General features: G+C 36.4%; 1 protein-coding gene across 2 annotated transcripts in view; it reads left to right on the forward strand.

The window, feature by feature from the left end:
- Positions 1 to 11: 11 nt before the first annotated feature.
- GPR155 (G protein-coupled receptor 155) overlaps positions 12 to 17,190 on the forward strand; it is a 37,252-nt gene continuing 20,073 nt past the window's right edge. The window contains exons 1-8 of one of the 2 annotated variants that reach the window (XM_019653725.1): positions 12 to 221; positions 2,275 to 2,356; positions 4,195 to 4,691; positions 10,458 to 10,857; positions 12,566 to 12,731; positions 13,635 to 13,790; positions 15,094 to 15,177; positions 15,759 to 15,876. In XM_019653725.1, coding sequence (XP_019509270.1) covers positions 4,226 to 4,691; positions 10,458 to 10,857; positions 12,566 to 12,731; positions 13,635 to 13,790; positions 15,094 to 15,177; positions 15,759 to 15,876 — 1,390 coding nt within the window. In that variant the 5' untranslated portion in view covers positions 12 to 221; positions 2,275 to 2,356; positions 4,195 to 4,225. The remainder of the gene's footprint in view (positions 222 to 2,274; positions 2,357 to 4,194; positions 4,692 to 10,457; positions 10,858 to 12,565; positions 12,732 to 13,634; positions 13,791 to 15,093; positions 15,178 to 15,758; positions 15,877 to 17,190) is intronic. The other variant, XM_019653726.1, reaches the window with a different exon arrangement.

Below are 17,190 nucleotides of genomic sequence, written 5' to 3' on the forward strand. Positions count from 1 at the left end.
GGCGGGGCGGGGCCGCATGGCCGGCTCTGGGAGGAGCTGACCCGGCCGCGTCTTGTCTGCACCTCACTTTCGCGGAACGTGACTGAGCAGCTGTAGCCGACAGCTAGCAGCTCTCTGCGAGGAGGGGTGGAGGTGGGAGATAACGGTGATTTCCTCCCTGCTTGGCCCACAGCAAGCACCGACTCCCTTCTCCACGCGGCTCCGGGCTGCAGATGTAGCAGGTGAGATGGGCCCCGGGGTGCGGACCTGTGGGTCCTGGCTTGTCTTTGTGGGCGCCCGGTACCCCCACCCTCTGGGTCTGAGTATGTGGGCAGCGCCCAGCCCTTGGCGCCCAGGCCCACTGCCTGCGCCTGCCCGCCTCTGCCCCGCAGTGCCCTTCTTTAGGACGTGCATGGCCACCCGGGAAGGCTTACATAAGGAAAGTGGGGGTCTTGTCCTCCGGTGACAGAACTACCATTTCCAGTTTGAGGAGCATTTCATTGCACGTGCATCTACCTTGTCATTCTCGGCCTCTTCCCTTTATTTCAAGGGGTGGCCTCAGTATCTGCCTTTCTGGGAGCTTCTGCCCATGTACCTGGAGCGTTGCCCCAAAATTTTCCCCTTACCCCTTTTTGGAGCATGTCAGTTACCCTGAAGTTGTTGACTCCTATGCCCTGGGGAAGATGAAGGACCAACTTTTTATCCCAGGCACAGACCCTGAGTTGCCTTTCCTCTCCCACTGCCACCTGCCCAGGCATTGGGTGGCAGCTGTACTTTGGGAGGCCTATATGGTTAACCACTCTCCACACCCTTATCTTGGAGGGCCAAAGTCTATCCCTGACAACAAGGGAAGAGTAGTGTTTAGTGCTCCCCACCCTGGGTCTGTTGGGAGGACATTGGTCATCTACAAGTAGGTGGGAGTGGGTGGATGGTGTGATGGTTGATGTTGAATTACGAGTGCTTTAATAGTACTACACTGTATTATGCTTTTCCCATGGGATAAAGGGTATTGGGTGTTTGAGAAATAGACAGCCTAAGAGTTTAAAGCTTTCTTTGAAGTTAATCAGAAGCCTCTTCCCCATTTTCATGTAATAATATCAGTTGTTACAATTTCAGTGGTTCTCCGATTCTATCCAAACCAAATATGAAGTAGCCTGAAGTGATCTGTATATACTAGTATTTCTCCACTCCCTGCCCCAGTGAGTGGTCAGTGAGTGATTTTTTTACTGTAACAGATCAACTTGTTTGTTCTGTAACAAGCCTTGTTTTAATGAGATGAAAAAAACTGGATGTAAGTTTTTTTAAAAACTTCCGTTGCTGTGGTTCCTGTTCATTTTAAAAGAATGCTCTAGAAAGCATTTTTTCCTCCTATTGGGGGAAGAAAAAAAGATTAAGGTGAGACAAAGCTCTGAAAGTCCATTTCGGTTATTTTGACTTTCCCTCAACTAGCAGGTATTGCTTTTATATAATGTTGAGGAACATTAAAAGAAACCTCATGGAAAAGGGCACATTACTTTTCAGAGTTTTTCTCTTCAACTAACTGAAAGTCAAACCTGGGCATTGCTACAATTATTTGACCACCTTGAGAAAAATAAAGAGCTCTCCCTTCTCTGCTAACAACTATTTACTATAAAACTAATAAATTAAGTTAAACTCCTCGTAATTGTTAGGTACAAAATTTCAACTGATAACCTTATGACCCTCCCCATCCCTCTATTTTAGTTGGAGGAGCTTTAATACCAAGTATTGTTTGACGATCTGGCATAGGTCAATAAATTATATTTAATTTGTTACCATTCTTATCATTAATATTAGGACAACTCCTAATAGCAATTACTACCATTTACTGAAAGTCTACTCTTGTGATAAGCTACTGTGATAAGCTGCGTATAAAATCTGCAGTCCTCACACTATTCTCTAAGGAGGTTTTTACTCTAATGTTACAGCTGAGGAAGCCAAGGTTCTGAAAGGCTAAGTAACTTGCCCAAAAAGTTGATAAGTAATAAGACCCAAAATTGGGTTCAGGTATATTTGACTCTTTTCACTGAACAACCACTCGTTTACTTAAAATTGTTGATTAGAAAATTATTGGAATACATTGATATGCTAGTGTGGTACAAATAAGGGGTAGTGAGCAGTGTGAGTTATTAATACTCCAGGCAGAGAAAAATAGAGAACTCTAAAAAAATAACAGAAACTGGGCTAGTTTATCACCTTGTTCTTTAGCACTGCCTTTTCAAGTCCACATCTTTAAAGGCTCCAAATGTTTACCACCTTTGTTTAATTGTTTACCAGCTCCTACTTCAACTATGGGTACCTATACCAACCAGTAGCTTTCCCAGGATGTAATTTGACGCTTACTTGCTAAACTTCAAATGTGAGTATTGGAGGGTTTGTGTATATTGACCACTCCTATCTAATCCTAGTAGAAAAATACTTGTCCTGATCCAGATTAAATGTGAGTTTTCTTGTACTTGTTCAGTTTATACCAGGGTAGCACAAAGAAAATTATCTCGCTCACACCTCTGAGTATCAGTTGTTGCTGGTCTGTGGCCTGCCATCTGAGTCGTTTTCATGTGATGTGGGTGTTTGAGAACTTAACCTAGGCATTGTAAATTTCAGGACGCATGAGCTTTTTTTACTTTCTACCGTATTATATAAGGCCACTTTATATGGTTAATGCAGAATAATTACTTAGAAATTGGCAATTGTCGCCATATTAATTTCAAGTTACTAATAACTGATTAGTTGCCGAGTTATCCAAGCCTCATGTTGATTGTGTCCCTAGCAACAGAAGGGGAATCTGACAAGTATTGTATTGTAATATTAACATAAAGAATTTTACCTTGCTTTAGCATTTTCTGCTAGAACATTTTACAACACATTTTGTGCTCTTTAACATTTTATGAACAGCTTTAGAACATTTCAGAACACACTCTGTGGTCTTGGGCCTGTTGCTATAGTGAAAAACATAGAATACTTTATCATTCAAAAAAGAGACAGAGAGAGAGATTTCTGTTTGTGAACTAGATAGTTCCTAAAAGTGAACACTGATTCACTAACGGGTGAAATAAATCTACACATATAGAATCTCCTGTGTGCCATGCATTATATTAAGGACACAGCAGTAATCAAAAACATGCACAGGCACTGTTTCTGGGGCACTTAAAGTCTAGTAAAGGAGATAAACATAAATCAAATAGTCACTCTAATGCATAATATTATTATATAATGAGAAAAGTGGCTTGAAGATAAGGAACATGATTCTATTTGAGAAAAACTCCTGACCTGGCTATGGGGTCAGAGAAGCCTCACCTGACAAAGCAACTCCTGAACTGTATAATTTGGAGGATGAGTAGATGGTATTATGTAGAGAGTGGTGGGCGGGTAGAAAAGAGACCATTTTAGAATTAACTGCATGTGCAAAGTCCATTTGGCACAAAGGGACTCTGGGGCATTCAAGAAGGCCAGTATATGTGGCTGGTATAAAAGGAACTAAGAGTAGGTCGGTGGGATGCCATCATTTCTCTCTCTTACATGCTACCAAAAGTTATATTTAACTTCTGTTAAGTGATTACTTTGTGCCGAATGTGATCATAAGGACTTTCCTTGAATAATCTCAAGTTCCTCTAAGGTAGGCACTATTATTACCATTACACAGATGAGGAAAGTGAAAAATAATTTACTGGTACAAAGTTGATAAGTGATACTCTACTGTACCCTTCTTCATATCCTATAGTCAAGCATGACTACAGGCCAGAAAGGCCCGTCCTGTCCAGTGTGTCTCCTTGATGAAGTCCTGAGAACTTGTGAACTTTCTGGAGAATTTTGATGCAGGTGAACATTCAGCAGACACTCTGAGCTCCATGCTCTTAATCAGTAGGTGGAGCTCAAGTGTGGATCACTGGAGGGGATCCCAGGGCATCACTGCAGCTGTAATATTTGTGGATCTTACTTTACTCAGGTCTGATACTGAATATAGGACAGGCACATAAATATTTTGAGGTGACCCGCCTTTGAGAGTAAAGAGGTTATTGTTAGCTAGGAAACACTCCCACCCTTTTTTGGTTTTACTTGTATTTTTCTCTGATGGTAGTTGAAGAAAAGTATGTGTATTTATTTGGCCATTTAATAAGTTTAGGTTTGCCAATATATCCTTTCAGCTAAAATTGTTCTTATTGATTGTCACATTGAATCTTTCTTCTTTATTTCCAGAGATCTGGTTGGAGTTGCAAGGTGAAAGAAAATGAATTCTTTTTCTGATTTACCTGCCAAGAACTTAACCATTGCAGTCAATGTGACCAAGACTTTGTCCTCAACAGTAATGCATGGATTTAATTCCACTAATGATGCACCTTCAATGTCAATAACAAGGCTTTTTCCAGCCTTACTAGAATGCTTTGGCATAGTCCTTTGTGGCTACATAGCAGGAAGAGCCAATGTCATAACATCAACACAGGCCAAAGGACTAGGAAATTTTGTCTCCAGATTTGCACTTCCAGCTTTATTATTCAAAAACATGGTTGTACTTAATTTAACCAATGTGGATTGGTCTTTCCTATATAGCATCTTAATTGCCAAAGCTTCTGTATTTTTCATTGTATGTGTATTAACCTTATTGGTTGCCAGTCCTGATAGTCGATTTAGCAAAGCTGGACTATTCCCTATTTTTGCTACACAAAGTAATGACTTTGCCTTGGGATATCCTATAGGTAAGTTATTTTTTATCTTTCAAGTTTTTTTTAAAAAATGCAAGTGTTTTAGAAGGTAACAAAATGTAAGCCTTTCAATTTAAGCATTTGTTAGTGATACTTACTCTTATATCTGAGAAATCTTTCACATTTTTTTCTTAAATATGTCTTAAATTAGGATGAATTATACTTTTTCCTTAACTTCAGAGTTTGAGGCTCCTTCAAAGGTCTACCTAAAATAAATGGTTCTATCAAAATAAGCTTTGTGAATTTCCTTTCTAATAGTATTCTTTTTCTTCTCAATAATAACATATGAAAGAAGTTTAATTTCCAGAAGAGATCAGATTCTGATTTAAATTATGTAAAAAAGATAGGCATATGTCTGTATAAAAACAGTCTTTATTAAATGGTAGCAGTGGAAATTTGAGTGACTTTTTCCCTCCCTTATTTTTCTTATCATCTAGAATATATATTAATTTACATTAATGCTCATTTTTGAGCTTGCTCTTCAAAATGTGAAGGTACTTTAGTTGAAGTCAACTCCTTGTTTAAGAGAAAAAATGGTGAGGGCTTTTTCACCTTTCCAACTTTTCCTTCTTTACCTTTCCAACTCTTTAAAGCAGCCTGATTTTATTTCTATGTGTGTGTGTTTTCCTGATGCAGCAGTAAACATACCAATTTGGAATGTTGAAATATATTAAAAGGAAACTTTTTTTTCCCCAGAACACTCTTCCACTAAGAAAGTGTATACTTAGTAACTACTTTTTTAATATTTTTATTTTTAAGTTAAAAATGATGTTGTGCTTTGATCATGTATCACAAGGTGAGGACCTGAATATTATGGATCTAGTTATTCAATCATCCATTCATTCACTCATTCTTAGGCACCCATTATGTACCCGTGACTGTGCTAGCTGCTGGGAATATACCTGTGAACAACATTCTTGTACAATACATTACTTTCAGAGAGAATCAACATTTTTATTATATTTACATTAATCTGTAAATATTCCATAAAATGAGTAGTAGTGGGAAAAGACCTATGAAATGAGTTTGTCCATTTTCATATCAAAGCAGACTCTCCAACTAAAAAAAAATGTAGTCAGCCATGTTTATCACTGCTTTTCTTCTGCCCCACATCTAATCAGTGAATCTGGAAATAATCATGTTCCCAGCAGTGTGCTAGCCCAATTTCCCCTGATGACTAGGCTTATAGATTTTGAGTTGTAATATCTGTGGGGTTCTTTCTTTTTTAAGCACAAGAGCTCTTATAACATTAGATTATAGACAATAATTTTACCAGAAACCAATAGTATAGACAGAAGTGCTTTTTTCATATACCTGCAGATTGGAAGGTTTGATACAGAACTACAGGGCTGTGTGTCTGCAGCAGGGAGATCATTTTTTATTGCAGTCCATGCCCATCTGCCTTCTGGCCTCATTCATTGTGAACAGAGAAGACTGTGTCTCTAGAGAGAAGACCCTTTCAGTTTGTTACGTGGCCTCTCTCAGGAGTTTATACTCTCTTGTTCACAGATAAACATCACAGCTTATAAGAAATGTCCTGTTTAAGACTGCATTTGTTCCACAACATCAGTCCAATTTACACGTGACTCTGGAGAAGGTAGATAATGAATAAAGAAAAAGGACAGTCATGTTTCCTTTTTCTCTGTACTATGACAATCATAACAGTCTATGAAACTATATTAAAATGATTTTTCTATACCCAAGTGACAGGAAACGACAGTGCCTTAGTACAGACGAAAAAAGAAGCTCACTGTGTTTTAGAACAGCTCATTTCAAAGACACTTAAAGAAACCTGAGTGTGAGAAGAAACCAAGAATCTACCAAGGTGAAATGTTGATTTCAGCAAATGAGAACAGTTCCCTGCCTCTGTCATTAAAAGACACTAATCGGGCATAGTTAAATCCTATAATTTATTCTTCAAACAATGCTGATAGCATATGTACCCTGACTAATCATAATTATGCTCTAGTGCTTGAATTGTAAACAAAAAGGAAATGAAGCATTTAACTATATGCCCTTAAATAACAGAATGATCTTGTCTGGGTCTTTGTGTTAGTTGTTAGGGATTGAAAACCTGCGGGAATCAAAATAGGAGCCACAGTAGTAGGTGGCTAATTTTGTGTCTTAGTTCTTCAAAGCTATATAATTCCTCAGAGTGGGATTCTCCCCTCCCCCCAAGAGCCTTATTTATAAGTATTAATTAATTAGAACTTAATAGTTGATATAATGACAATAGCCCTAATTTGTTAATATGGGTCACTCCTTTCACATCTTTTTTTTTCAGATTTGGAAAACCATCTTCAGATTGGTAACAAAACAATAGCACTACCAATTTATAAAGATGTACTGTTATGTAATTATGCAAATGAATAGCAGAAATGGGCTGAAATTTCCATGTTGAACCATTTTCTTCTAGTAATTTAACAAGAGTTTATTTATTCCCAATTTTTTGCTGTCCTGCTAGACTATATGTCTTTTGCCTTCAAATACCCATTCAACTGAATTAAAATGCCCCAGTAGTAACCTGCTTTATAAATATTCAGAATATGAAAAAAGAAGAAAATTTGGATATAAAAAGAAAACAGGTTAACAAGTAACAACTAGATATAAATTACTGTGTGTTACAAAATACATTTTTACTCTGAAACCTTTGACATTCATTGATGTGTTAATTGCGTTCAGCAACTATTTTCAGATTTGCTCAGCACTGTGCTGGGGACTGGAGGTTATAAATGGATTTGAACTTAGAATTTGTTGAAGTGGCACTAGTATGAATCAAGGTACTAGAGCCATCCAGAGAAGAGGAGATCCATGACATAGACTGAAGACATGGTGGAAGAAGTGGTACCTGAGACAGGCCTTTAACAGTAGGCATGATTTAGATAAGATAGGAGAGATTTCAACAAGTTGGGGTGATGGTCAACATGTAGAACTAGTTATGAATCTGATGTTTGTGTGGTGTAACTATGATATTAAACTGGCTGATGAAGGCTTTGCATTAAGTAATAGATGGGTATTCCCAGAGATGAGCTGGGTAAATAAGGGGCCAGTTGTAGAGACTGGACTGTGAATGGAAAAAGAAAGGTTTTATAGTTGTTCTTGTGGGTGGTGAGAGCTGTGGGAAAATCTTAATTTTTGAAAGTTAAGATTTAGATGGTATTGTCAGCAGTGAATATAATGGATGAAAGGGGTGGTCAAGAAAAATCAAATGGATACAGTTTTGAAATTTTTGAGTAGTGACAGTAGTAGGAATCAAGAGGAGAAAATACAAAAGATCCCGCAAAAGAAGAAAGTACTTGGTGAATGGCTAGCCCCAGATAATAAAGCCTTGCTCATATTTGCACTGAGCTTGAAAACAATCTAAAGTCTATTATATGACCGTGATTAAGTGCTAGTGTGCCAGAAAAGGAAATTCTGGGAAAAGGCATTAACTTAAGGGGCTTTGTGTGATATAAGTTGTTAAAGGAAATTACCTTATGCATTTTATCTTGGCCACTTGGGAAAATTCTTATGCTCAGATTGAAAACAAGGCTTTTCCAAAATATACTCTCTATTTTAAAAATCGAGTGACGGGCAGGTATGGATGCCTTTCTCTTAGAGATAGACTGTCTAATCAGAACAAGTGTAGGTACCTAGGAATAGTTATCAAAAGCTGCTTTTTTTACTTAAAAGATGAAACCTTATGAAACATGAAAGAAAACCACTGAGGGATATAGAGCTGGTATATTTAATTTGGAAATTGGAAAGAATTTGTGAAATTTTATGTAACCAAATATGTTTGTTTAACCACTGCTTTATTTCAGAACTATTATAGACCTCTGTGTGTGCTTAGCTAACGAAAGGGAATTGAATCTTAGAAAAAGTAGTTTTTAGCTAATGAGAACAAGATGAACTTCTGCAGGTTATATAATCTAGTTACATAACTTTAATGGGACATGTGAATGACATTAACTGAACTTATGTATCCTGAGTAAACAAATATATTTTCCTACTTCTGTCACATTATCTTAAGGTAAATTGAGAAAGCTAATCTTGGACATTTTTTCTCACGATTGCCTCCTTCCTTGTGAGTGATTGTGTTTGTTCTATTTATCTATCTTAACCTCAAATCATTTATAAATCAGATTGAATAATTTCAAAACTCATTGCCAAAAATGTGCCTAGAGACCAGGTTGCTTACTTCAAAGTTCTAAGGTGCCCTGATCAACCCATGACCAGGCCACCAACCCTCACTTCCACCAAGAAACTGCTGAAAGTCTGATCCAACCCACCTACCGCCTTCTGAGGAGACTCAGAAGGGGTTAGGTTCTAAAGTCATCATGTACAGTCAAACCCTTGAAAAAGCCCTTAACTCACCTACAAAATACATCGCACATACTTTGTATATATTGCACCATTTCACCTAAGGCTAATTTTTTCTCTTAAGTCAAATTTTCTTCTCTAACATTGTTGTTCTTCAGTGAATAGCAAGTGAAGTAATTAGTTTGCATTTGGGAACATGCTTTATGAAAAAAAAAAAAAAACTTCTGTTTTCCTAAGAGGGTGTAGTTAAATTTTGTTAGTTTAATGTGCATTACATGACTCCACTGTATTCCCCTCCCAAACATTTCTTATCCAGCTTTGCATCCCTAATTCTTTCTCATCTTCACTGTTCTTCCCTAAAGCCCTTCATTCCCTTTCATTCCTCTCAAATGGAGGTTGTCCATTTTCTCACCTGCATACTGCATGCGCAGTGGTCGATAGGACTGGCATCGTCACAGACACCTTGTACCACTGGTGGGCCATTGTTATTTGTTGTTTTATAAAAGCTGCCTCTGAGATGTATGCTGCCTGGCTAGGCCACTTAACCTTATTGCTGTCATCTGCTGACCTCATTCTAGTCATTGCTCCCGCATTGAAGGCTTGAATATCTGGGTCACTGTTGACTTCTCTGCTCCGCTCACAAGTTTTGCCATTATCTTGTTTGACATTAGCATCCATGTGAACTACCCATCAAATTCTCTGCCCTCTTAGTTCCTTGACCTCTTCATCTCCAGTGATGTTGCCCTGTACTCCATTTCAGCCACCAACTAAGATGGCCATCTTAGGTCATCCTGGACCTAGTCATCTGGGAAATATTAAATTCAGTAGCTCACTATCTGACTTACTCTGAACTCCTAAACTTCCAACAACATGTACTTCTTAGACTTCACAGAGAGCTCCAGTCTGACCGCTCTACTTTCTATCTGTCGGCCATCTCCCATCTTTAATTCTTCTCCTATATAGCTTGGACTCCATCACTTCAGTGCTCATTTTTTAGTTTGTGGTCTCCTACTTGCTTCTCAGTCCTCTGTACCCTGACTTCTGCTTCACCACTCCAGTGAAACTTCTCTCTCAAAGGAACCAACAACCACCTTGTAGCTATTACTACTTAAACATTTAATTTGTTACAAGAATTTTACTTTGAATTAGTCTCTTTTAGGAATTCTACAATTCTGCCCTTTTATTGTGACTAGTCTAAGCCTCTATTCAGTAAAAACTAGTGGGTATTAACTAAAAATTGTGAAAGTTGATGATCATTTTGTAACATAATGTGTTTTTTATTTTAGCTTTCTTACTAAAAATGTACTTTTTCCAAAACAAGGCTAATGAGATCATTCTGTACTATTTAGATTCACTTATAATATGCTGTGATTAAGCACAGAAACCATTGTATACATAACTTATTAATATGTTTCTGTGGTAATCATTTTAAAATCAATTTTAATTCTTGTTTTTCAGTTGAAGCTTTATATCAAACTACATATCCAGAATATCTCCAGTACATTTATTTGGTGGCGCCAATATCTCTTATGATGTTAAACCCTATCGGGTTCATTTTCTGTGAAATCCAGAAATGGAAAGACACTCAAAATGCTTCTCAAAACAAAGTAAAAATTGTGGGACTTGGACTTCTGCGTGTATTACAGAACCCAATAGTATTTATGGTCTTCATTGGCATTGCCTTCAATTTTATTCTCGATAAAAAGGTGCCCGAATATATGGAAAATTTTCTTGATGGACTTGCAAATTCTTTTTCTGGATCAGCTCTATTTTATCTTGGTCTTACAATGGTAGGAAAAATAAAGAAACTGAAGAAGTCGGCATTTGTTGTACTAACACTTCTCATCACAGCTAAACTGTAAGTTGCACTTATTTGACTCGGGGATAATACTTTGTGAAAGCCTTGTATTTAGCCAGTTCATTGGGATGTGTCTGTAACTATTTTCTCCTTTAAATCGTCTGATAGTAATAATCCCTCCAAATTAAATAGTTGTGATTTAAAGGAAAATGCGATGTGGAAAGTCATTTCCTTATTCCATGTAGCTTACCCTTTCCATTTTTCTGTCAGAGGATAAGACTATTGGTTTCCCTTCAGCTTTTATGTAATTTTACTTAATATCTCCTACTGTCCCAGTGTGATCATATTTTTAAGGAATTTTGAAGGACTTCTGAGTTTTCAAAATCGATTAAAACCCTAAAGTCAAAAGCATCTTATTCATGATGAGAACAATAATTTTGAATATAAACTTTTTTATCATGAATTTGGGGAAAATATTCTGTAATTCTGAGGGTGGTTGAATTTCTAAATAAAAATAAGTCAATATGAATAATTACTGTCAATCATCTGATCCTAGCCTGACAAATAAAAAGTTCTAATCAGCTCCTTAGTTAATAGTTCTTCAGCGTACTTAGCTCATTAGCCATGGAGTTATATATACTTCATGGTGCAAATGACATCAATTTTACTGCAAGTTTATCCTAAGGTACTTGGGGCATACTTAACTATTGAGTTCAGCTCTTGTATAGACAATTCAAATCATGAGACCAGCGCTATATGAAATAGTATCTATATTTTCAAAATAGTAAAAATGACTAAGTTCTGCATATTATTTGTCATGGTATTATGCTACTCAGAAATAAGGTATTAATTAGTATTGCCACAGTAATAAATATGGGTCTAACAATAATAGAATTATCAACCTCAACTTGGAAGTAGACTTTAAATATTCTAACTTTTTTAAATCTTTTTTTCTGGGTCTTTGATCCCTATTCGATATTTTCATCTTTTTTTTTTTTTTAAGAGTAGTTCTTTACTCCATTCTAGAGCATCTCTCTATGTGCTACTGTGACAATATCATCAACCTTGGTCTTGTTCTTTTTAAAGGAAAGCTCCAGTAGCTCAGCTACTGTTGATAATGCTCTTTCTTGTTTAATAATTGACTCTTCACAAGGTCTGGATTTCACTAATATTCTGCTCTATTTTAGTTGTTTCAGTTCCCTTTGCTAAACTTTTTTGTCTTTACAAAGATGCAAAGTTAATTGTAAGACACCTAGTTTTCTACAGGTTTTGAGGATCTAATGGAGCAGCATTGTTATCATGACCTGAACCGTTTAAACCCCTGGTTATAATAAAGATCAGCGTTTTCTTTTCAGAAATAAGTTTAGTAATTTTCTTGAAAAAAGTTTACTCACATTGTCAATGTTTTTTTTTCAACGTTTCAATGAATTAATAAAGGAAGCAAGAAACAGCACCTATTATTACAAATTTTTCAAGAAAATTATTTGTAGAACCAAAAAAATCTGAATTTTTTTCCTTCTAATCCCTCATGTTTGAAGTGTTTCTAAAATCATGTTATACAATAATATAAATGGCTCCAAGTTGAATTCTTGATTCTTTCAACAAAGTGTCCACAAGTGGGCATACAGGGAATGTGTTCATGCCAATAGCTACACCTTCTGGGCAGGAGAAGAAGAATAACCTAATGCCAAGTTCACTAGAGCAATTTACCCCTTGGGGACCAGCATGCTTTAATATCAAGTTATGATGCATTTCTTGTTTCTTCCAGCCTGGTGCTGCCACTTCTGTGCAGAGAAATGGTGGAACTCTTGGACAAGGGCGGCAGTGTAGTGAACCATACAAGTTTATCAAATTACGCATTTTTGTATGGTGTCTTTCCTGTAGCACCAGGTGTGGCTATCTTTGCAACACAGTTCAACATGGAAGTAGAGATTGTATGTATACACTACTTTTCTAAGTTTGCTCGTTTGTGTGGTTAGTAGCAAATGAATTTTCAAAACACAGAAATCAGCATTCTATTATGAGAATTTGATATCTATAAGCTGCTTCATTGTGTATAAGGGAGTATCATGTAACATCACATAACAATAGAATTCTTTAATCTGAGGTCTTTATTCAGCCATGGCTTTTTTCATTATTCTTTTTGTAGTTTCAAGTATTTTATTGCTGTACTTATACTTAAGCCTAAAAGATATTTACAGAAGAATGACTTTTTAAATTTTGAGGGAAAAAAATCTACTTCATTCATTGATAATTTAACCACCAGATGCAAAAAAACACATAATCAACTGCAGTAAATGGTTAAAATCAACACCAAATTGTTACCAATGTCTAAACATATTGTAGATGTTATCTACAGCATTAGAGTAAATGTTTTTGAAATATAACATGAAGGAACTAAATTGTTTAACAAAGGTCACTTCCATTTTTTAATCTGTACAATGTTTGCATAATAATTTTTTCTTTTTGAATTGCTCTTATTAACCTATGTTTTATGAAATAGTGTGGAAAGAAACTGGCTCATCAATTTAATTAGATCATTAATATGGTTTACTTCCTAGAACCTAGAAGATAACCATCAGCAGTGGGATGTTTACTATTTGTTATGTGCAAATATAAATTGTGTATAGATTGAGGAAGGAGCCAAGGGAACTTAACTGTGTTTTCTTTTAAGAATTCTCAGAAAGGGGGAATATCGTATTAGATAACATGCTGGATTCTATGATGCCTTCTGCTTTTATTTTAGAATGCCTTAGTATGCTGTGGCTATTTAAAGTTTAGGGTAATTGTTTAAGTGTAACTGTGAGCCTTTCCTCAATTTGATTTCATTTTTGTAGATAACCTCAGGGATGGTAATAAGCACGTTCGTGTCTGCACCCATCATGTATGTTTCTGCCTGGTTACTGACCTTTCCCTCAATGGACCCTAAGCCATTGGCATATGCCATACAGAATGTTAGTTTTGATATAAGTATTATCAGCCTGGTCTCCTTGGTAAGTACGTTTCAGTGTAAAACTGAGTGAAAAACATACAGTGAGTTTTCATTGGTAACAGAAGATTAGGGATTTAAAAATCTAATTTCTTAGGCAATAGAGAATGCTAAAGCCTTCCCATAAAATATAATATCAGCCTTCTGAGTTTTGTCTTTCCAACTGAGAGTCAAAGTTGAATAGCAGACAAGGCATGAGATCTGACCCCTGGATTTGACCCCTGGCCCTATCACAAACTAGCTGTATATCTCTGTGGAGGACCTTAACTTCTCTAAGCTTCAGTTTTGTCAGCTATAAAATAGAGATAATAATTTTACCTATTTCCAGAGATTGTTTTAGAGATTATATGAGACAATATGTGTGAAAAGCATTCTGCACATGGTGAATCACTATACTAGCTGTTATAGAATGAATCATGGGGTTGCAGGATCCTTGGGACCATGTCCAACCACCCATTTCATGTTAATGAAACTTCTTGGGTATATCTACTTCTTGGACAACTAGAGTATCTTACAGATCATGTTGCCTATTAATTCAAGCAGTATTCTGGCTGGAAAAGAAAAAGACAACTTTTACTGTTAAAGGAAAGGAGGCGGGGATGAATATGTATATTGGCAACAAATAAATACATGATTAATGTAATTTTTAAGAAATTTCACTTCTGTTGCATATTGAAATCAATGCCCATTGATAAGAAGGCAGTTTGGGAAGAGAGACAATATAAGTTTTGATTGACAGTGAGGGGAGAAGAAAGAAGGAAATGAATCAGCAAACTTAGCTGGCCATTGTCCAGGTAGAATAGAAACCCAATCCTTTTAAATATAAAGAATGCAAGACAATTAATCTTAAGGGAGGCAATGTGTATTGTTTGAAGTAAGACAGCCTGGAATTTAGGTACCTCATGAGCCACTATGATGAAACAGAAAAGGATAACTTAGAATAGTGCATTGTAACTGTATCTCCCATCTAAGCTCTTTTCCTGAATAGCTGGCTATGAACCTGTGTCCCATCCCAGCCACCAGAGGTAGGGAAAGTTAGAACATGGCCCTGGTCAAGGCATTAGTTCTTAAAGACTCTGTCACTTTTGGATAGTTAGTTTACAATGGGATCTCTCCATGCTTTTTGTTTTACTTTGGATATGGTAATTTACCTTAATACCCTTGAGGGAACTAGATGGGTTAAAGTAAATATTGGAATTTCTGAACTAAGATAAAGAGGATTCTTTAAAGAAGCTAATAATAAATTATTTAATAAGTAAATATAAAGGCTAAGAAACTAAATAACTTTTTAACCTTTTGTCTTTAAGATCTGGTCTCTCGCTATTCTTCTTTTGAGTAAGAAATATAAACAGCTTCCTCATATGCTTACAACTAATTTACTCATCGCTCAGGTTAGTAAACCAACAAATGTTTAGAACTTTTCTCATTTATTATACTACTATAAAGGAGAAAATTACTTCTCTGTATTTTCCAGTTATAAAGTCAAAAGTATTTTTTACCAAATGCAATCAATTACAATTTGATTACAATTATTTATGCCTAATTTATTAAATTTTGCAATAGGTCTTGAATTATATAAAATTGAGGCTAATAATGGCATTTGATGATAATTTTGCATTTTTTAATAGAAATAATTGAGTCCTTAAAAATTAAACTCACAATCTTATTTTTCTAGTTAAATCTTTGCACGTCTTAAATTATAATGGAAAGAAGGTTAGCATTTTCTATGTAAACCATTATTAAATATTAGTATTTAGAATGTTGTCATCTGTTTCAATTGAATATGTAAATTGTTAAACATGGTATAACAGGGTTTCTTTTTACCTAAAACTTGAAGCTTTAGTATAACTAGTATGCAATAGTTGATAATTATTCAGCAATAATTTTAAATAATAATATATTTGCTGTTAATAAAATGAGTATGACTCATGAATTTGACTAACTTTGGTTTTTTTTGTAATTTTTTCTTTAGTCTATTGTCTGTGCTGGAATGATGATATGGAATTTTGTTAAAGAAAAAAATTTTGTTGGACAGATTCTGGTGTTTGTTCTATTGTACAGCTCCCTCTATAGCACCTACCTATGGACAGGTAAGTTGGATCATGAATGGAAATTTAGGTCTGTCCCCTGTCTTCCATCACTAGAAGAGCTCCTATTTGAAGTCTCCTAGCACAGGATTAAGGCATTCTTTCAGGCAGTTCCAACTAATAACATAGGCAGTCTGCAAAGCTGAGTTCTGTTTCCTGATGTACTCGATTTTCTGCCTGGGTTCGGTCAGTTTCCTGTCATGTGGTCCTTTTCTTCAGCGTCTTTGGCTCTAGGTCACAGTCAGCACAGCCCTCCCATGGAGACACCAAGAGGGCAGGCGGTGGAGGCAGGTGGAGAAAGCAGGGAATGGGCAGAGTGTAAGGTGTGTCCAGAGCTCACTATTAGAGTCCAGCTGAACTGAATGAAAAATTCTGGTTCTGCCTTAAGCAAATGACTTAACTTTTACTGTCTCCATTTCCCCATCTGTAAGATTTGGAACTGGGTTATCCCACTTTACAGTTATTTCGAGAATTAAATGAAACATGGTTGTTTATGCCTGGTACACGGTAGGCACTCAACAAATAGAACTATATTATTAAATAGAGGAAAAAGCGGTAATATGAGAACAAGAAAAGTAAGGAATAAAAGGGTATAGAAATAAAAGAGTACCCAGTAAGAAACACTGTTTCTCATCCCATCCAACTGGTTCCAAAAACGATATTGAAAATGGTTTAGCACATTGGTATTTTGAAGTATAATATTTATTTGGATGCATGCATTCTGGTATGTTTGTGAAACATTCTAATCTGGCTGTTTTGTATTTATACCACAAATGTGAACCTGTAAATAGCACATAAAGGGAAATGGTAGAATGGTAGGGCTGGTGACACCAGCCTGTTAGGAGGCGAGTGTCAGGAAATGACTATGAGGGACAGGATTTTGATTTCATGCCTTCAGGATCAAAAGCAGGGCCCATCTAAGTCAACAGCCTTTTGAAGTTAAGCAACAATGTGGTGAAGAATTACTGAATGAAAACCTCAGTGGAAAGGGAAGGGTTTGTGCTTTTAAAATGCAAGTACCCTTTCATAGCATAAGTTTTAATGCGATGTCAGGTTAAAACAACCTAAAAACTATTTCCAAATACAGATGAACCAACTTGATCTCTAATACTTAGGTTTATTAAGGCTAAATTTATAATGAGAATAAGAGAGCAGCAAATAGATCAATGTACCAAAAAGGTTCCCTGATGTAGTGTGGGAGTGGAGTCAATGGAATTGTAATAGATATGTATGATGTGTGTGTGGGGGGGGGAGTGGAGCGGCGGGTTGGGGGAGGGGGGTTGACACTTTGAGGGGGAAAAAGTATTAACTATTGCA

The sequence above is a fragment of the Hipposideros armiger genome, unplaced genomic scaffold (assembly GCF_001890085.2).
Source record: "Hipposideros armiger isolate ML-2016 unplaced genomic scaffold, ASM189008v1 scaffold_205, whole genome shotgun sequence".
In the NCBI taxonomy this organism is placed as follows: domain Eukaryota; kingdom Metazoa; phylum Chordata; class Mammalia; order Chiroptera; family Hipposideridae; genus Hipposideros; species Hipposideros armiger.